We start from the raw sequence: 20,119 nt of genomic DNA, 5'->3' as shown, positions 1-20,119 counted from the left end.
GTGAGAGACGGAGAGAGAGAGAGAGAGAGAGAGAGAGTGTGTGTGTGTGTGAAGAACGCTGATGAGATATGAAATAACCAGTAGCCAATTGAATAAGCTACCTTTTTGGATTTATATATATTTGTAAATCTGACTCTCAGTGCCTCACCAACCATGAACCTCACCGCACGTCACTGCCAGAGCGTGACATCTCCCATTATAGAATAAAATCACACATAACATTATTTTCAGGGCTTGACCAAACAGCTACAACGTTGTCATTTCTCAACATAAGATGAAAGGTTGTGGGTGATTCTTTCAAGAAATGCTATACCTTCAACTTGTGTTTTTTTTAATGTTTTCTTGACCTAAGAGAGAGAAACCCTTCTGGAGTTTATCAAACTTTGTTTGACACATGGCCTGTAGGACAATGATTGGATGAATAAGACATACACAATATGAATTTTTCATATATATATATATATATTTTTTTTTTTTAATTTTATACTCAAGATATCTGGGGGGCAAACCCAGCCTTCCTGTACATGACCTGCTACCTTAGAGCCTCCCCAGTACTAATGGTGGTTTGTTTTTCTGCCTCTGCTACTGGGAGAGTTATTGTCTGTTTAAAAGAAAACTAAACCCCAGTGTTTGGTATTTGTTTCTTTTTTTTGTGTGTGTGTGTGGTATCAAACCGCGATTTTATGTGCATCTATTTTAATTATTTAGGCAACCCTAAGCTTAAAAAGTAGCTAACTTTGACTTGAGTGTGTGCAGGTTCAAAAATTGTCCGCATTTTTTTTTTAAACTGGATCTTGAACATTTTCACTAACTGGATGATGTGCTGCTGAAGGTACGTGAGAGGATGGTTCAGCCCCTACCATCAACAGAGGAAGATCGTAAACCCGCTGATCTCCATGCAGATTCACAGCCAGGCATCAGCGTAAGGATTCATTTCTTTTGCTGGAACTGCTATGAAATAGCTGCTTTTTTTACAAATGCGTGTTTTATTATTTGTAGTGCAAAAATGCAGCTCTCTTAAAACGGACAGTCTGGCTTATATCTGACACTCTATCTGGTCACATCTCAGGTATCTGGAAATGCTACAAAAGAAGGCGGAGGCAGTGCGAAAAGAGATAGCGGACCTTTACCCAGACTCTGCAGCTCAGGAGTGGATAGAAGAACATGTCAGCCCCGTGATGGCTCCTCTGCAGTGTTTAACAAAAGACATCCAAGCCTGTGTGAAGGAGATGGTGCCATGAAATATTTAGAGAAGAAAGTCCATTTCCCCTATTCAATTTTAGGGTTTTATGTATCATAAGAATGATCTGGTCTTTATTAGGTTCTATAATATTTCAAGTTAAGCCTCAAGTGTACAAAAAGCTCAGAACAGAATCCACCATGTTGTTTCTTAAACGAAAATGAAGCCAAAATGTTCAATCTGTGTGGAAAAGCTACAGTAAGTCCACCCATGTTACTTCTATAGGATTTAAGAGCTTCAGTATCAGTCAAAAGCTGCTGATCAGATGTGATGATTAACTGATCCTCATCAGTGTGAGCACCTCAGTAAAAGCAGGAGTTCTGACAGTTTGCTGCTCTGGAGCAGACAGGTGTGTGTTAGCACAATGGCCAAAGGTGGAAAGATATCAGCAATGACCTTAGAAAAGCAAATGTTGCTGCCCATCAATCTTGGAAGGGTTAAAGGATCATTTTAAACAATTTGCAGACATTCTACAGAGAAAGAGGGAGAGAATTTGCAAATAAAAAACATTAAAGACAGTCTCAAATTCCACCCGAGGTCAGACCGTGCAGTGCTCAGAGAAATTACTAAACAATCAGAGCTTCATCCCGGGCTCTACAGACCAAAACTAGGAGGTCATGACAGGACAATTAGAAAGAAAAAAAACGGAACAAGTACGGCTTATTTGGAAAAATTGCAGGAGAAAGACTCTTCTCTCTTGAAACAACATGTCAGCACAACTTTGGTTTGTAAAGTTTGATCTGAATGAACCACAAAAGTTCCGGAACAAGAACTACAGACAGATGAGACCAAAGCAGAGATGTTTACCCGTAATGCACAGCTCTATGTTTGGTGAAAACCAAACACATCATACCAGCACTAACGAGTCATATCAACTGTCAGCACAGTGGTGGAGGGCTGATGGTTTGGGCTCCTGGCTGTCAATAAATCAAACATGAATTCCTCTGTAGGCCAAAGGATTCTAGAGTCAAATGTGAGACCATCTGTCTGACAGCTGAAGATTGGCTCAAACTGGGTCATGATGCAACAGAACAATGATCCCAAACACAGCAGCTGATCTACAACAGAACGGCTCAAAAAGAAAAGAATCAAGGTGTTGGAATGGTCCAGTCAACCTCAACCTGATTAAAATGATATGATGGGACCTGAAGAGAGCTGTGCAGAAACTAATGTCTGCAAACATCGATGAATTGAAGCAACATTGGAAAACAATGACTCAGAGATGGTACTGCTGAAAGTGGTTCAAAAAAGCTGCTGAATCATAGGATGGACTTAGTTTTTTTATTCTGGCTTTGTTATTGTTTGAAAACGGTATTGTGGCATCTGTTTGTTTTTGCACGCTTGAGGTTAGATTTAAAATTTTTAGGACCTGGTAAAAATCCAGATTGTATGATATCCTGATATGTAAAACTCCTTGAACCTAAAAGGGGTGGAGTTTTCTTGTTCCCATGACTCTCCCTATTTGGACTCAGTCGTTCTTTTTTTTTTTTAAATTGAACCTTACTAGTTGCAGAAGAATTCTGCAACTAATTACCTCTATTTTTAACACGAGTTAAATGTTTTACTTTTTATGTGATATTTGCAGATAGCTTTGAGCGTGGGTAAACAGAGGTAAGTCTTGCAAAAGAAGAAAAAGATTTCTTAAAAAAAAAAAAAAAAAAGCTTTATGTGCGTTCAGCAGATGTAAGAAAATAATCGAAACAATCAAATAAAAATATTCCAACAATTAATAGAAATCATGATTTTTTTTTTAAGCAATAATCATCAGCTACAAATACATTTGTCAATTGGAAAAAAAAAATTTTTGACCAAGACACAAAGCATTTACTTGTGATTCAGACTTTGGTTCACACAAATATTACATGTAGAAACAAACGAACGCGCACACACACATACACAAAAGCAACAGGACACATAGTTTCACACACAATTTACTCTTGAATGAACTTGAACAGTTTGCGCCCGGATACAGGTTGCACATGCATTCAATCAGGTTGCACATGAGTAAACATGCAAGGCTGGCTATGAGCTGGGTGGTCCCGAAAATTGTGGGAATATAACACTTTTCCTCACAAAGGTAAACACTTATTAAGGAGGCACAGTACGTCTATAGTCTCTATTGTACTCTCAAATAGTAATTAGACGTGGTGTTTGTTTTTTCGTAAAGGAAATGATATGTATATGTTCATAAATGAGAAAACTTAAAAAAAAGGCAAGAATTTGTTGAGACCAGGGGGTTTTATGCACATGCTCACAATTAGAGACGTTGGAGAACATTTCACACAGTGATGGCCTTGCATTGCCGTTGCCGTAATGTCTTGACCCGATTAGCCCTGAGTTAAACTGTCAGTCTGCTTCATCATCTGAGTCAGTACTGTGGACCGGGGAGTCTTCCTCGTCCTCCCCGTACTCTGCTTCGTGCTCCTGCTGCCTGCGTCGCTGCAGCTCCTCCAATCCCAGGAAGCGTTTCAGCAGGGCGGCCACGGCCTCCACGTCACTACAGGGGGGGAGCCGGAGACAAAGGTTGGCTATCGGATGTGTGCAAAATAATCTGTACATCTACAACTGATTACGTTTCAAAGTCCACCCAATTCAGCCAAAAGTTGTTATAACTCAGTCTATTCCACATATATGGAGCTTAAATTTGGTGTGGTAGAAGCTGGGAGTAATCCTCAGCACATAGCACCATCTCAGCCATTGTGCCCTTGGGCAATACACCCCATCCTTGCTCATCTCATTCTGCATTACAAACAATTCAAGAGGGTTCACTGATGTAACCTGATTTACCATTTAGTTTTCTTACATTATACCAGTGCAAAGGCAAGTAATGACTGTGTAATAATGGCAATATTTTTCTGGTAATTTATCTCAAATCATCATTGAAACGATCCAACCATAATATGTACAGCTGCGGTCAAAGGTTTACATACACCCATGAGTGACATGAATGGGATTAATTTGGGGTTTCATATATACAGACATTAAATCTTTTAATAAGTGGTACTGAGGGGTCTAGAATGTCTTAACTTGACAAGGCCAAGGGTCTATTAGCTTCTTGGTAAAGATCATGTTTGATCTGGTGGTAGTTTCTCTTTGACAGCATAAAAAGAATTTGTTTGACCAGTATTCATGTGTCGCCCACAGACGGGAGGAACTTGGTTGGGATGTTCAGGAACAACCCCAGGAACCACCAAAGCTCCCTGCTGGAACACCAGTGTGACTGTCCACACTGACGCCAGTTTTACATCGCCATGTTGGTGCCGACCAAGAAAGACGCCCCTGCTTTGATCTGCCCACATGAACAAGCCAAATGTCTTCTGGAGAAACGTTTGATGCTCAGGAGAGACAAAGACTGAGCTGTTTGGCTACAGTGATAGAAAGTATGTCTAGAGGAATCAAAGTGAGGCCTTCAAACCTAAGAATAATGTACCAGCTGTCAAGCATGGTGGTGGTAGCATCATGCTGTGGGCTGTTTCACTGCTCGCGGTTCTGCTGCAATGCTCAACACAGATGGAACAGTGGAGAAATTATTTAACTTCACCTCAAATCCGCAGCTATTGTAGGTGTTCCAACAGGACAGTGATCCCAAACACATCAGAACCTTTGTTCAGATTTTAAACTAACTTAGTTTTCATCATTAACAATCTTAGTCAAATTCAAGAGTGGCAAAGCTTAAAATTTAGGCATTGTCTTTCTTAAAGAAATGCAAATGCTCTGGTGTCAAAAAGACCTTCATTGAACAAAATAAAACTGTTCGCCAGTTCCAGCGAAAGCACGCCCAAGCTGCTGATAAGCCTACCTGCGTCCGCCCAGAGTGGCGCTCTGAGTCAGGGGGTAGGAGAAGCCTGCAGCTGACCGCAGCATCACGTGAAAACCCTTCCCCAGATAACGCACCCTCTCTTCCTGGACACAGACATCACTCAGCTGCCTGAGGTCCAGCACAACTGAAAGAAAGGGAAGACATTAAACTCCGGCGCTCCTCTCTCTCGCTCACAAATGGAAACCATTGGCGGAACGCTTAGTGGCTTTGCTAACCTCTCTCGTGCCCTTTCCTCCATAACGTCAGGACCGAAGCGTACAAGCTGATGGTCTTGAGCTGGACCTGGTTTTTGGTTTTGTCGAACGCCGCCTCCTCCCACTCCTCCATGTTCTGGATGGCCACAAACAGGCAGCCCGTGATGTAGAAGAGCTTCCACAGGACGCTGTCTGTGGAATCCACACAATGCGGAGAGAAACCAAATCAAGGAATTGACAGAATACCGAGCAGCTGAGGAAACCCCATACCTGAGCTGTAGTATGCAGCCGCCAGGCCAACGGATGTTATACCTGCGATAGGAGCAGGAGGTGTATTATTCTGCAGGTAGTTCAGGAAAAAGGCATGCTTTTATTGGTTATGTTGTGGGTGGATTATGAGGTTTATATCTATGTGTATAAACAACATTTACCCAAAACCTCACTTACCGACAAGAAGAGACCATGAGCGGATTCCTGGAGATCTCTTCAGGTGAAGCAGAGTGGAGCTGTGCTCCTCTACTGTCATGTATCCCATCTGAACAAAAGCACGAAACACGAAAGCATCAACACTAATTATAAGCTTAGCATTCCACAAAAAGGGAATCCATGTCGCCCACCGCCTTTCATGCCAGAGTTTAAGACTGAAATCCTCTGATGCTGAGAAATGCCAGAGTTGTAGCTGCTTCGGTCAAACTTTAAAAATAACATCCTGTGAGATCTCACTCGACGTGTTAATCGAGATCCCCAACGCTCGGAGTAAGCATTACGGATGACTCTCAGCTACTACCACATCAAACATTTGCTCAATATCTGTAAATTTGACTGACATAAAGACATATTTGTTTCCTAAGGTTTGTTGGCTGTGGCAGCCATCTTGACTTGGGTTGTCTCCAAACATTAATCAGTTGTAGATGTACATTTAATAATTTCTTTTCTGAAAGTTTTATGAAAACCTGTCCTGTGATTTATATTTTGCAAATAAATCGTTCGACAAAAAGCAATTTGGATCAATTAAGTTAAATGAGTAAAAAAAAAAAAAACTTGTTTAAATTATAAAACTGAAAAGTGGTATATGCATATGTATTCACCCCCTTGTTTTGATGGCTCAATTCCCTTTAAAAGCCATATAATTAGTTCAAAAAGACCCACTTGTGAGCAATCCAAGTGTTTAATAATTTCAGTATATATAACCTGATCTGATAGCTCCAAGAACCAACAGCAGTTCATCCATCCTTCCATTATCTTTACCCACTTTTTCCTCTTTGAGTTGCGGGGAGCTGGTATTTATCTCCAGCAGTCCCTGTGCGAGAGGCGGGGGACACCCGGGACAGGTCGCAAGTCCATCACAGGGACACAAAGAGACAAACAACCATTCATGCTCTCACTCACATCTAGGGACAATTTATATTTAGGGTTACCAGTCGACCTAACATGGATGTTTTTGGTCTGTGGGAGGAAACCGAAGTACCTGGAGAAAACCCAGACGTACACGGAGAGAACGTGTAAACTCCACACAGAAAGGCCGAAGGGCGATCTTGCGACCTTCTGTGTGCTACACTGCTAACCGCTGTTCAACACCTCTAAGTAGAAATGTCTACCACTGACCAAGGAGACTCTCCACACAGGTCAGAGACAAAGTTGGTTTTAAAATATCCCAAACTCTGAACACCCCACAGAGACTCAAATTTGACTTTTTGGCCATCGAGGATAACACCATCTGGTTCAAACACCTCTCATCATGTTGAGTACACCTTCCCCACAGGAAGCATGGTGGTGGCAGCATCATGTCAAACTGAAAAGCATAGAGTCCCAAAATTTAAAAAGGCTAGACTCCCATGCAAATCACTCTCCCTTCCTTCCTTATCTGGGAGCGATCTTCGGTTGAGAAGCGAATTGGTCAACATGTGGCAAATGTTGCTTATTTGGGCTGCTTTTAAAATATAACTGTTGTGTTTTTTAATGGGGGCGATAACTTAAGATCTCAGTTTTAATTCAGGTGAGAACAACAAAACAAAACATTCTTTAACATGTTCCAGTCCACTGATCAGCTCACGTTGCTTAATAACCTACAAGTTAAAATATCAACATTTTTGTCTCTATGCCTATTTTGTTTACTACTAGATGGTTTGATTCTTTAACTGGATCTAAAATCCTAAGACTAAAGACTAAGATGATCTTGTTTTGATGAGTATGGCTGGATGTGGACAAACCTGTCCACACACACACACACACACACACACACAAATGATGCTGTAATGAAGAGGATTTTCAATCAATAACTTCATATTTTGTGTAGCTTACCTTAAAATCTTCGTTCTTTCCGTGAACCTTCCTCCTATTAAGTTAAACAAAAAATATCTGCACGAGGAAACACTTCCAATAAATTACAAGGAAGTTCTATTCATGTTGTTGCAACAACTAACTGACTTGAATGGGTGATACTTCCTTCCTGAATCCTTGAGCCCTGATTGGTTGGGTTCGGTTACAGCTTCTCTTCAAAATAAAAGCCCAAAACCCTGTCAGGTTTCATTCTCCCGCTTCACTTTCATAATAGTCTTAAATGATTCATAGGTCTCTGTCAAGGAGCGTACAAATAATAATAAAGCCTGAGAAAATGGCCAGGCTCAAGAAAAGCAGAATAAAGAATGAAAATATAAAATGTTTCATAAAAAAATAGAAAACTAAATTCCCTCAGAACGCCTGACAATCATTTTTAACAATCCAAAGATTTGCTGCAGTGGATCCAAAATATAAAAAGAATAGTGGTGACTCAAGACTGTTGAATAATTTTTTACATCTCTCTTGCTTTGTCACATTTACAGTATTTGTATAAAAGGCAGTGCTGTGCTAAAAGAAAGTGACATTACTGACTAGTTTCGCAGGCTTTCTGAAGGTTTTTCTTCGAGGTTTTGGTGCTTTTTCATTTATTTTCAAAAGATTACAAAAACATTACAAAAATGTCTGGAAAAAAATAAAGAAATGAGGGACGACAGAACTATATACCATGATAAATTTGGACTTTTTAAATCCCTGCAGAGATAACTACTTTTTCACTTTTATTTTGAAATACTCAAATCAAAGCTTCCGGAACAAACCACTTTGCTGTTTGCGCATGCGCTCCAGAAGCACCGGGTATACAATGCAGCTAGCTGTTCGTAGACAAGAATGGCGGGGACAGAAGAAGTCCTGTCGGTCAGCAGGTTTGATATTATAAAGTAACTACAGAACCAGTAGCCATTAGTGACTGTGACGCCGTCCACAGGGAGAGCTGAAGGTAAAAACCTACAGCACAACGACAGAGTTCACCTGCTGAGCGGTGTTAGCTCTGAGCGCTTCCGTTTTCCTGCTCCTCTCTGTCCTCTGCTGTTTGACATGTCTTTGTCCTGAAAACCAGTGAAGTGGCAAACCGTCCGGTGAGTTACCTACACAATTCAGCCATGTTGTATTGACACTGGGTTAAGCCAACACACGCACCGAGGTATTTAAAGCCGACTTTTGAGTATCGGAACAAAACGGTCTCTATGCTAGCGTATTGAAACTGGATACAGTAGCTAAAATGAAATGAACATAATTAACATTACACGTATTGACGTTTTAGCTACTGTTGTCCCAAATAAAGGAGCAATAAGGACTTCCATATTTGGCTTCATTATATTGTTATAACCACTTCATAGCTGTTTTGTTGCAGCTGTGTATATAATTAAAACAAGGCATGACATGAAGGATAGCAGTTAAGGCTCACTGTTGAGTTTCCCAGGGTTAGAAGACTGTTGTGTCTCTGATAAGCTGGCTGCTTATGATAGGACGGCAGGGACATTCAGGGGAGGGTGGAGCTGACACAACAACAACAGCAGCTGGAGGAGGAGGAGGCTGTGTGCACAGTCATCCTGTCGCTGCAAGCTCTGAGGGAAATGATCAACACGGAGACGCTAAGGCTGCTGTCCTCTGTCCCTCTCTGTCTCACCCCTCAGCTCAAAGACAGCCGCCGAAACATGATGTCAGAGGTCAAGATAGCAAAGCGCAAGGACAAGTGTGAGAATTGCACCAAACAGGTACTGAGATTGCTCAAATGAGTCAGCGTTTTTTGTTTTTTTTTTTCTTGGGGGGGGGGGGGGGATGCTTTTCTCGTTTCTGAGCTGAATCTGGGATCTTCGCAGTGCAACAAGAAACAGACCGAGGATGGCGCCATATCGACCACAGAGGCCGAGGAAGTCAACGGCCAGGTAATGTCTGCTTACTAAGCAGTGTTGTTATTGATTGGTTTGGTCGAAACAGTCCTCATCGAGTCAGGATACCTCTGCTGTTTCTGTGTGTCTTGAGTCAGTTAAGTGTTACGGAGCAGTATTGTTCAGATTGCAAACAAAGGAAAGGGTGATTAGTCATTTTGAGACGATCTCTCCCTTTAAGATAACTGAAGGATCCCAGCTGCTGCTGAGTTCATGTCTCTCCTGCGATGGCTGCCTCTCAGAGGAGGACACCCTGAAGATCTCGGAGCAGAACCTGGAGGAAGTGGAGCGGATTCTGGCCCTGAACAAGGTACACGGCACGCGAAGCGGCGTCGGGAATCTGACAGAGCCAGTATTGTGTTACGCTAAGGCTAAGGATAACAGCTCACATTGCCGCTTTTTTTCCTTCTTTTTTTTCCCCCATTTGCGTCAGAGGTGTGACGCCTCAAAACACAAGGTGCTCGTGGCGTCTTTGTGTCCCCAGTCGCTGCCTTTCTTTGCCGTCAAGTTCAGCTTGGATGTCACCGAAGCTGCACAAAAACTTTGCAGCTTCCTCAAGCGCTTGGGTGAGGTCACTGAAGTTTTTATGTGAAATCTGCTTTAATACTTACTTTTGTTCCAGGAGACTTTTGGATTTATTTAACCCAAAACTTTCCTATTTCAGTCACTTTAATTTTACTATGAAAAAATACAATAAATATTGGGGATTTTTTTTAGCAATGCGTGTATGAAATGCATATCCATGCTGCTTCTCTTAGACCTCGGGTTTATGGGTTTTTCCTGCAGGAGTAAAGTTTGTGTTCGACACCACACTGGCAGCAGGCTTCAGCATCTTAGAGACTCAGAAAGAGTTTATTCAGAGATACCGCAGGAGGCACCACGACTCCCATGCCTTACCCATGTTCACCTCCTCATGCCCAGGTAAACCATCCTAGTCTTTTATTATTTGCTTGATTTTTTTGTTTTGTTTTTTGTTTTTCTTTTGATTGTAAATCCCCTTCTCTTACACTGATTCATTCTCTATTTCAGTATTTTCTTCAGCTGTTTTATTTTTATTTATTTGTTCATTTCCTTTCCTTTAAGTTGCATGCTGTGTGCTGAAAAGCGGGAGACAGAAGTTTTTGTCGAAGTACAGATATAGATGTTAGTGCAGAGCTGGAGGGGAAAGATAGACGGCTTTTCTTTCACCACTCCCTTCGTCACAGATAGAACCCTTCTTCTTCTTCTTCTTCCTTCAACTGCTCCCTTTAGGGCTCGCCACAGCCAATCATCTGCCTCCGTCTCGCTCTGTCCTCCTCTGTCACACGAACTGTCTTCACTACACCCATAAACTTCCTTCTGTGGTCTTCCTCTTCTCCATCTCCCTGGTAGCCCCATATTCAACACCCTTTGTCCAGTCTGTCCACCGTCCCTCCTCTGCACATGTCCAAACCAGCTCAGACTCTCTAACTTTGTCTTCAAACCGCTCATCCTGAGCTGACCCCTCTGATATTCTCATTTCTAATCCTGTCCATTTTGGTCATTCCAAAACAATCCTGGAGAGGATTAAATACAAGGAATTTGTTGAATTGTACTTTTATTATTTCCACGTGCATTACTTGTTCTGGTTGTTTTGTTACAGAACCAACGCACATGTTGTTAAGGATGTAGCTAAATGTTTGTCAGCCTTGGGTTTTACCTGATAATGTAATGCTGTGAAAGAAAAATAAACACAGAAACGGGCAACCGAGATTTTGTTTTGTTTGTGGATTAATTTGACTTCATGAATTGTTTCTCCTGTGTTTACGTGCAGGTTGGATTCGCTACTCGGAACGCGTCCTGGGCAGTTTGGTCACTCCTCATATCTGCACAGCCAGGTCTCCTCAGCAGATCATGGGCTGTTGGGTCAAAGATTACTTCTGTAAACAGCAGGTGAGCTGACATCACACAGTTCTGTCAAAGGTGCAGCATGTTTTCAGTGTGTGGTTTAAGCTCCCCGGATCAAATTGAGAGTAATGTGTGTCATCATCATTGAATTTAATCCTGAATTTAATGCTGCTGGAAACATGGTTTAAAGGGATAGATTGGATTGTTTTGAAGTGGGGTTCTGCGGAGCTGTTATTAGCAGTTAGCATCTTACCTGGCGTTGACGGCTGTTTTGGTTATTTACACACTAAAGACTGTGTCCGTCTGGAGTTCATTACCAATAATGTTCCACATGAAACGCATGCTATAAAATGCGTCTACCCTAACTGGGCAGAAGAAAATCATCTGACACAAAAGTAATGATCTGAAATTCTGTAAGAAAAAAATGTTTAAACTGCGCAAAGACGTCAGAAATCTGCTATTGAAGTGGCACCAATCCTGACCGGTAGTTTGGCTCTTCAACAAGCATTTATTTCTCTGATACTCCAAAGCAAAATCACGCAGATCTCTGTCTCTGCAGGTAGCATAATGACAGGTAACGACCTCACAGAACCCCGTGGTGGAAAATCAGAACTAATCCTGAAATCTCTGTAGTTCTCGGCCCAATGTGTCACCAAGCTGATTATCTGGTAATAAAGCAATGTTTTTTACTTTTCACCACTTGTACACTAAATACAGCTGGTGTGTTCAGATGCAAAGGAATACTAAGCTATAAGCCGTGATTAAGAAATGACTTTGAATAAGACTCATGGTATGTAAAGTTATGTAAACAGCATTTGTTCTGACCGCTTCTGCTAATATTTGGTTGTATTAGGAGTTTGTAAGCATCAGATTATGTTTAATAGTCTGAGCTTAGTCACATGTAAGCACCATAACTGCACTGTTCTGTAACTTTTCACAGCATTCTGGAGCTCATTTTGCAGATGTTGTTCTGCTGCTTTTGATGTACCTTAGAAAGAGGAAGCTGTAACCTGAAACCATTTTACTGTAGAGCCAGGTGCATTATAGCACGTGGGGGGAAAAACATGATTGCTCTCAAGTTTGCTATTAATACTAAAGGATTGTCATTCACTAATGTTAGATGTAAGAGGCAATAAAGAAGGCACAAACACAGAGCGGACATTTGTGGGGGAATGCTGTAACATGCGGTCAACAAACTGACTTTTGATGGCGTTTTCTTTAAATTTTTCCAGGTTAGGTCTTTCAAACATCCAGCTTCCCATTTATCACGAATAGATTCAAACAGCTGCAGCAGAGCTGGTGCTTTTGGGGGCGAGGGAGAGTACTGTGCAGTGTTTCCAGGGTGGTGGATAGAATTAATGATTAATTAATCCACTCAGGCTCAAACCTAAGCATACAGGTTTATATACATACATACACCCCCGTTATTATTTTGGTAAATGCCCGTATCAAGTTGACCACACACGACAATTTTTTTTATCTAGCTGTCTCTACTTTTTGCGACCCCGAGTTTGATGCTTCACGCGTCTCCATCTTTCAGCATTTATGACTTAAATGCCGACACATACGGTGGGTCACAGAATATGGTGAAAACACTGCGCCGCACTGAAAGCCGCTGCCGTAAAGCATGTCGCAAACCCACACGTAAAGCAGCGTCATGTCGCAAACCCACACGTAAAGCAGCGTCATGTCGCAAACCCACACGTAAAGCAGCGTCATGTCGCAAAACGGAGGTTCTTCGCAAAATATTTATTTTTTCTTATTATTTATCACTTATATAAACTGAATGTATGCAAAGTGACAACACTAATACATTCGTCGTAGCCTACGTTATGAAATATTTACATGAATCATTGATACGATTATGATAGAAATGATAGAGACGATAGAAGAAAATATATCACGATAGACACTTTTTCTATCGTCCCCACGATATGTATCGTTACATCGCCCAGCACTAATTGTAGAGCTCAATGTGTGTCTCTCCAGAACACATTGGGCTTGGCCACTGAGCTTGAAGGTGTTTTTAGAACAGGTGGGGAGCTTCTTTCTTGGTCAGGACCCTCTCAGTCCATGGTGATGTAAAACCTGCTTCCCTGTGGGCAGGGACTTTGGTGTTCCAGCAGCTTCCAGTTGATGGCAGGCTTGAGCCTTGTTCCTGATCATCCTGACCAATTTCCTTTCATCTGAAGAGGACATACTAGTATGGGTCAAACAAATTATGTTTATGCTGACAAGGAGAAAATACCAGCTGCAGTCAGTCATGATCACTAACAAGAAGTTAATTGGCTTTTTTTTTTTGGGTATGACATTCTAAAACATTCAGCACCACTTATCAAAAGATTTAGGTGAGTGTATGCAGTTCTAATAAATCATAAAAACTCCACATTAATGACGTCCATATCCAGGATGAGTAAAAGCACTGCAGACACTTTCAGCGTGATTTGAGCCTGAGAGAGATGACCCTAAAGTTTAAATAAAACGCTTGGATGTGGAATATTAGTGACAAAACAACAGCTCCGTTGTCAGATCAGTAGTGGCATCGTGTGAATGAAGTCTGATGGAGATACTGAGTCCAGTATCACAGAAACGGACCTAACTGGATCATCAGTTTTTCAGCGGAATCACTTCTGTGTTCTCTCCGGATGTGCGCTATATAAAGAGCTCAAAATGTCCGTTTAAGGCTGATATCGTTCACTTCTGTCCTGTCTGCCACACACACACACACACACACACACACACAGGAAAGACTCCGCAGTAAAGTTGTTTTCCTCTCTCTGTGTTTGAACAGAAGCTGAGTCCAGAGAAGCTTTATCACGTGGTGGTGGCTCCCTGCTTCGATAAGAAGCTGGAGGCCGTCAGAGAAGAGTTTTACAACAGCCTAATGGAGACCAGGGACGTCGACTGTGTCCTCACCTCCAGTAAGATAAACAGTTCATTTACACACAGTTGTCAGGGATGGCATTTTAAATATGCTCATTATAGTCCGACACACACACACCCAGCATGTCGGCATCTCTCCTACATGCTGGATTCTGGTTAGATTACATTTTATCCAAACTTCCTCTTCCTTAAGCCTCTTAGACCTGCTCTCTAAATTGTTAGGGTTTTGTTTTTGTTTTTTCCAGTTGATTAGAAGTCGTGAGAAACCCAAACGTCGCGGACAGACGCCCAGCTGTCAGGTGACAAGATTGTGGTTGTCACAACAGGATGCACTTCCCCACGTTGTTTAAGTCCACCTGTCTGTGACTGCAGCTCACACACGGCAGCACAGTCTTCGCCTTTATTTTGGGAACGCTGCGGTGAAAGGAATCTGCAAACACGCTGAGAGGAAGCTGTGCTCAAAGCTCAGCTCTCCCTCCAGTTTTTCTTATTTTGTCTCTTTTGTCTGTCCGTCTGTTAGCAAGATTACTTCAAAACTAAAGAACAGATTTGGATGACATTTTCGGGAAACGTCGGAGTTGTCATGAGAAACAAGTATTTTAATTTTGGTGGCGATCCTGTGCTCTAACGCTGCAAACGTGCAACATACAAGTGTCAAACGGCACAGCTGGACACCTCATGGGTCAAGCATGATCCCTATTGATTTCAAGGTCACGAGGGGTTAAAGTTCCAGGTCCAAGGTGACCCTGCTGTCAAAACCTTGTTACCTCCACCAAGCAGGTTATGCTGTTCTGTTGGTTGGTTTGTTTGTCTGTTAGCAAGATTACATAAAAAACCTATGGAACAGATGTGAATGGAATAGTCAGGAAATGTTGGGGTTGTTCCAAAAAATAAAACCCAGTTAATTAAATTTTAGTGGTGATCCAGATCGCGCTATTATTTTACTAACACTGTGGCCTTAGAGGAGGTTTGCACTCTCCTAGTTCTTGTAGTTTTTTTTTTTTTTTACAAACAGATTGTTTGTTGTTGTTGCGAATCTTTCTCTGTTATCTCTTGGGGACGTATCAGGTCTGAGGGCTGCACCCTGACCTGTACCCTTTGTCACGTGTGCAGAATGTGGTTCACACGGTCCGGTGAAAATGCATCAACCTCCCCGGAAAAGATGTGGTGTTAAAGGCTGCACGTGTCGCTCTAAAAACGGCTGCTGTGCTTTCCTGTGTTAATGCTGCCATCACAGAAACGGGACCGAGTTTTATCAGGAATACTGATACGACCTCACACAATTCCACAGCCTGGATGTTTTGTTCTGTCTTTGTGGTGGAGCACACCGTCTCCAAGCATTGCATCTTTTTTTTTTCTTTCTTTCTTTCACAAATTAAAGTTTGAGGTGGCATTTATGGTCGTACAGTTCGAGGAAACAGAAAGTCCACGTGCTTTCAGGGCTGGGGTTTTATGATCCGGGCTTACCGAAATCCCTTCAAATTTCTTGAATTGTCTAAAACTTTACACTGTAGGAGAAAATTTCCAAATCATTTCCAGTTCCTTGTGAAAGTTAAAGTAAAATCCTTTTTTTTTGTTTTCTTGGCGTTCATTTCATTGCCCCAGCTCAAATTTAAGTTTGATTCCCTTTCAGGAGAGATTTATCACCTGATGGAGCAAAGAAAGATGTCCGTGGAGGAGCTGGACTCAGTTCCACTGGACCAAATGTGAGTTCTGACGTAACCTGAAACACTGATACAAACGCTGACCGATATAGGTTTTTATTTGGTTTGATTTTATTTACTTTGGAATTAAAATCATTCTGAATGCGGCGCCTTCGAAGATTTAATGCGTAAACTCAGTGACTGCAGGTAAATTAGATTTTTTTATTTTATTTTTTTTTTATTTTCCAGGCTGGGAGATGGTGGCGATGTGGCGCTGGTAAGGCACAACGGTCGAGGCTCCGAAGGCTTCCTGGAGCACGTGTTCAAACACGCTGCTAAAGAGCTCTTTGGTCTGGACGTGCAGGACATCACATACAAAACCCTCAGGTTAGAGACGGGCTAAGATCAAATAAGCTCATAGATGTTATACCGTTATTGTGAATTGTTTTAGAACAAAGTGGACACGGGTCGGTGTAAGGTTCTGACTTCATGATAACCTTGAGCAAAAATACCCCTGTATTTTTGCTGCGATGAGTATTGGAGTTTGAGTATTAAAACAAAAATGGGGAGAAAAAGGCATCACATGATTTATTTGCTTTTATTTAAAAACTAAGATTCAATTACATTCTCTGTCTAAATATTACCACATATCGCCTAATAACTGTTTTATAGGTATAAAAGTATAATATTACTAAGCAAAATATTTATGTGCAAGTATTTTAATTTGATGTACAAATATAAATATGAGGACTGAGTGAACACAATAAAACAGGTCGACGGCCATTTTTTTCAAAATCACTGTCAGATTTCCAACCAATATGTGATTAGCGACAGTTTTGTTTAATATTTAGGATCAAGGCTGAATCGATCATTTAATCACAAGTACTGAGAATAAATTTAAAGTTTTGATTTATTTTAATATAGTGTCATCTAAAACACCGGAGGCAACAGGCTGTTTCGTTCAAATTTATGTCAAGTTTATTTACAATTTTATGGTAATTTTGTCTATATTACCTATTAATACTTTGCAGTTCTGCTCTTTGTAATGTTGGGAGCTGAGGTATTGGCCTCCATAGTGAGCCTGCAGTAGTTGTATATATTTTAACTGCTAACATGCTAACTCTTGTAGCTTGTTGCCAATGTTTGTTTCAAAACAGTGTTTGAAAAGCAAGATGGGTGTTGTTTCTGTGGTAGACAAGCCATTACTGACTGGGTTGTCCCCTGAATAAATTGTACAAGCAATCTCCATGTATTTTATTTATATATTTATTTTAAATAAACATTCCTCAGTTGGCCATCATACCCACCCCTAAAGGAACACTCAGAGCAGCATGTAGGAGAAATGGAGTGCTGCTCGGGCTTTGTCTTTGGTGTCTTGTTAAAAGGCATTTAAACCTTTTTGTGTCTCTGTGACTCCTTAACACTGTGGTATACTTTGAAATCGGTGATCGGCCCATGCCTAGTCCAAAGTATCATGTCTCCTTATCTTTTAAACCCTGAAACTGAATATTGACTTCCATCTGAAAAACAGGTCTCTGACGTAATGTTTGCGTGTTCACAGGAATCGGGACTTCCAGGAAGTGACACTGGAGCGGGACGGCGAAACGCTACTGCAGTTTGCTGCCGTTTACGGTTTCCGGAACATCCAGACGCTGGTGCATCGAATGAGAAAGGGGCACGTCCCCTACCAGCTGGTGGAGGTCCTGTCTTGCCCGGGAGGTAAACTCTCTTCACTTCCCGGTTGCTGGTTGTCGACTCTTTTTGAATCTGAGAGTAGCGGCAGCAACGTTGACCTTTTCCTCTCCTCCCATGTCTCCCCCATCAGGGTGCTTGAGCGGCCGAGGTCAGGCAGAGAGCGAGACGGAAGGCCGGGTAGATAAAGCTCTGGTCCAGCAGATGGAGGAAGTCTACAGCAGCCTGCCGGTCCGACTGCCCGAGCTGAACCCCGCCCTGAAAACCCTCTACGAGGACTGGCTGCAGGGCCAGAACTCGCTGGAGGCCCACAAGCTGCTGCACACGGAGTACAGGACTCACAGTCAGGTCCACACACAGCCCCCACACATGCAGTGGTGAGAGGACTCATGGGGGACTCATAGAGGCAAGCATGGGTGGTTCCGACCCACTCATGAGTCAATCTGGACCACTGACGGACAAACTGTGGACCATGCAGAAAACAAAGAAATAGGTCATTTGGCCACAGGGGGGTGCTCTTTTTTTAACAAAAGGAGGCCTGAGGGACCAGAATCCACAACAAACACACTTCCATCTCTGCTGGCTGAAGCTGCCACGTTAATAAGTTGTAACTATAGCTTCTAAACAAATAAATGAGCTGCAAAGTCACACGATGTGCCAGCAGTTAGAACATCTGTAGCAAATTCGAACAAAATCAGCATACAGAGCAATAGAGCACTGATACGATGCGCAGAGAGCTTGTCGAGTTGTGAAGTGCGTCCACTATGAAAGCTGCTGTTCTCCTTTGTGTTAAGCTGTCTGCTCTGTCCTGTCGAACACAACGCTAACTATGCAACAGCCCCTTGTCCCGACAGGCCCTGGGACCCGTGTGTTTGGAGAATCAAGGTATTATTATCGTTAGCGCATGCGAATTTCATTTATATCACTTGTCTCTTCCTATTTCACGAATATGTATTTTTTTTTAAGTTATGTATATTTGTTCATTTTACAAGATCAAACATACATTTAAAAAAAAAAATCAAAAAGAAAAATATTCTGTCCAACAAATGTTTTGTCTCATTTTAGTGAAGAATCTTGACGCAATGTTTGTCGTTAATACGACGACCCTTCGTGTCTAAACCTCCAGATAAAAGGTTACGCTTGAGGATCAAATGACTGTTTGATCAATTTTGTTTTTTTGGGGTTTTTTTTTACAAATCTGTGCTTTTGCTCACCCACAAATTAAGATGATCCAAATAAACTTAAATCTCAGGTAAGTGTGACAGCAACATTTTCTTTGACCTTTGTTAGGCAGCACTCTTTGTAAGCAGTGTTTCTGTGTGGTCTTGAAAAGAAATAAGTATAGAAAATAAGTGTGGATAAGTACCGAAAAACACTTCCTTCTGAATTGGTGCAGCCAGACGTTTACATCCGCTCATTATGGGCAACCACAGTGATGTTTAAGAACAAGAATTGGGTCCAGAAGTTTACATTTATTGTGAGTTTTCTCTAAAACTATACGAACAGGCTTAAATTCTACATGCATTCACGACAGCGTCACTCTCTTAATAAGTGGTGCTGAAGGTTGTGTATTGTCTTTTAACTTGACGAGACCAAGGTCTAATAACTTCTTGATGGTGATCACGATCGACTGCAGCTGGTAGCTTTGCTTTCCCAGCCTGAGACGGATCTGTTTGGCAGCACCTTTTGGAATTGACAAATACTCTAAAAGGGAGAGGAAACTAGTAAGAATGACCTGGATCAACCCAGGAACTGGAACACCTGTGTCCCCGTCCACGTCTCCACGGACTGAGAGGGTGCCGACCAAGAAAGAAATTTCCAGCTGCCCACGTGGACAAGTGAAATCCCTTCTGGAGAACGGTTTTATGGTCAGACGAGACAAAGGTTGAGCTGTTTAACCACGACGACGAGGAATGTGTTTGGAGGAGTCGAGGTGAGGCTTTCAAACCCAAGAACACTGTGCCAACTGTGGCGCGTCACACAAAGTGAATGGAATATTGGGCTACTTTAAAACAATCTGATAGTCAAGCATGTTCAGAAAACCCTCCTCCGTGAACTGGACACCCGTTACCATGCTGCAGTTCGATTCGTCACCGGAGCTCCCTCATCCCTCCCTCACTCATCACTGCGTTCTGTATTCCCCCGATGAACCGACCTTCTCTTGGCTCCCACAGACAGATGCAGTGGTTTCTGACTATAAAACCCTAACCCCTAATTAAACGCTGGTATAGATTTTAAGTCATCCAGGACACGTTAAATCCAAAACAAAAACAACTGGATGTCCGTTCTGTAGCTTCTGATCCAAGGAGCTTTCTCAAATCAAAAAGCAGAGAGTGTGAAGTTCCAGCTTTTAAAGCTGAGACGCAACAGAAACCCAGACCTCCCTCTCCCCAAGAGACACTCTCCAGCTCCTCCTGGGGGATCCTAAGGTGTCCCCAGTCTAGAGAGGAAACAAAAGCCCTCCAGGGAGTTCTGGGTCTGCCCCGAGGTCTCTTCCCAGTTGGACACTTCCAAAGAACCTACAGGCGTCCAGGAGGCGTCCTAATCAGATGCCT

The 20,119-nt window shown here is 42.1% G+C and overlaps 3 protein-coding genes across 5 annotated transcripts in view; 2 read left to right on the top strand and 1 right to left on the bottom strand.

The window, feature by feature from the left end:
* Positions 1–2,901, top strand: part of hexdc (hexosaminidase (glycosyl hydrolase family 20, catalytic domain) containing) — an 11,944-nt gene extending 9,043 nt beyond the window's left edge. The window contains exons 11-12 of one of the 2 annotated variants that reach the window (XM_037980704.1): positions 833–922; positions 1,070–2,901. In XM_037980704.1, the coding sequence (XP_037836632.1) occupies positions 833–922; positions 1,070–1,241 (262 nt within the window). In that variant the 3' untranslated portion in view covers positions 1,242–2,901. The remainder of the gene's footprint in view (positions 1–832; positions 923–1,069) is intronic. The other variant, XM_017416095.3, reaches the window with a different exon arrangement.
* Positions 2,702–7,709, bottom strand: LOC108235852 (cytochrome b-245 chaperone 1 homolog). The gene is made up of 6 exons (XM_017416105.3): positions 7,556–7,709; positions 5,702–5,789; positions 5,525–5,566; positions 5,276–5,446; positions 5,040–5,184; positions 2,702–3,737 (listed from the first exon to the last, which is right to left on the bottom strand). Exons 2-6 carry the CDS (start codon positions 5,787–5,789, stop codon positions 3,587–3,589), a joined length of 597 nt encoding a protein of 198 aa, XP_017271594.1. The 5' UTR covers positions 7,556–7,709; the 3' UTR covers positions 2,702–3,586.
* Positions 7,710–8,355: 646 nt separating this feature from the next.
* narf (nuclear prelamin A recognition factor) lies at positions 8,356–19,918 on the top strand. 2 transcript variants are annotated; one of them, XM_025005929.2, is made up of 12 exons: positions 8,356–8,528; positions 9,226–9,306; positions 9,412–9,477; positions 9,662–9,790; positions 9,914–10,046; positions 10,267–10,401; positions 11,273–11,391; positions 14,138–14,267; positions 15,863–15,935; positions 16,122–16,259; positions 17,434–17,591; positions 17,698–19,918. In XM_025005929.2, the coding sequence occupies exons 2-12, from the start codon at positions 9,247–9,249 to the stop codon at positions 17,943–17,945; spliced, it is 1,389 nt and encodes a 462-aa protein (XP_024861697.1). In that variant the 5' UTR covers positions 8,356–8,528; positions 9,226–9,246; the 3' UTR covers positions 17,946–19,918. The 2 variants fall into 2 exon arrangements, with proteins under 2 accessions (XP_024861697.1, XP_017271574.1); XM_017416085.3 differs by having other exon boundaries at positions 8,356–8,667; positions 17,698–19,917.
* The last annotated feature ends 201 nt before the right edge of the window (positions 19,919–20,119 follow it).

This window comes from Kryptolebias marmoratus, linkage group LG17 (genome assembly GCF_001649575.2).
Source record: "Kryptolebias marmoratus isolate JLee-2015 linkage group LG17, ASM164957v2, whole genome shotgun sequence".
In the NCBI taxonomy this organism is placed as follows: Eukaryota; Metazoa; Chordata; class Actinopteri; order Cyprinodontiformes; family Rivulidae; genus Kryptolebias; species Kryptolebias marmoratus.
This window is presented reverse-complemented; position numbering and strand designations above follow the sequence as displayed.

Bases quoted from the DNA above. Each gene is read 5' to 3' on its own strand.
- LOC108235852 (XM_017416105.3), bottom strand. From the start codon at position 5,789: ATGGGATACATGACAGTAGAGGAGCACAGCTCCACTCTGCTTCACCTG. The intron at 5,567-5,701 runs GTAAGTGAGGTT...CTCCTATCGCAG, and splicing joins CTCATGGTCTCTTCTTGTCG to GTATAACATCCGTTGGCCTG. The intron at 5,185-5,275 runs GTTAGCAAAGCC...CCTTTCTTTCAG, and splicing joins GAGGAAAGGGCACGAGAGAG to TTGTGCTGGACCTCAGGCAG.
- narf (XM_025005929.2), top strand. From the start codon at position 9,247: ATGATGTCAGAGGTCAAGATAGCAAAGCGCAAGGACAAGTGTGAGAAT. The intron at 9,478-9,661 runs GTAATGTCTGCT...TCTCCCTTTAAG, and splicing joins CCGAGGAAGTCAACGGCCAG to ATAACTGAAGGATCCCAGCT. The intron at 16,260-17,433 runs GTTAGAGACGGG...GCGTGTTCACAG, and splicing joins ATCACATACAAAACCCTCAG to GAATCGGGACTTCCAGGAAG.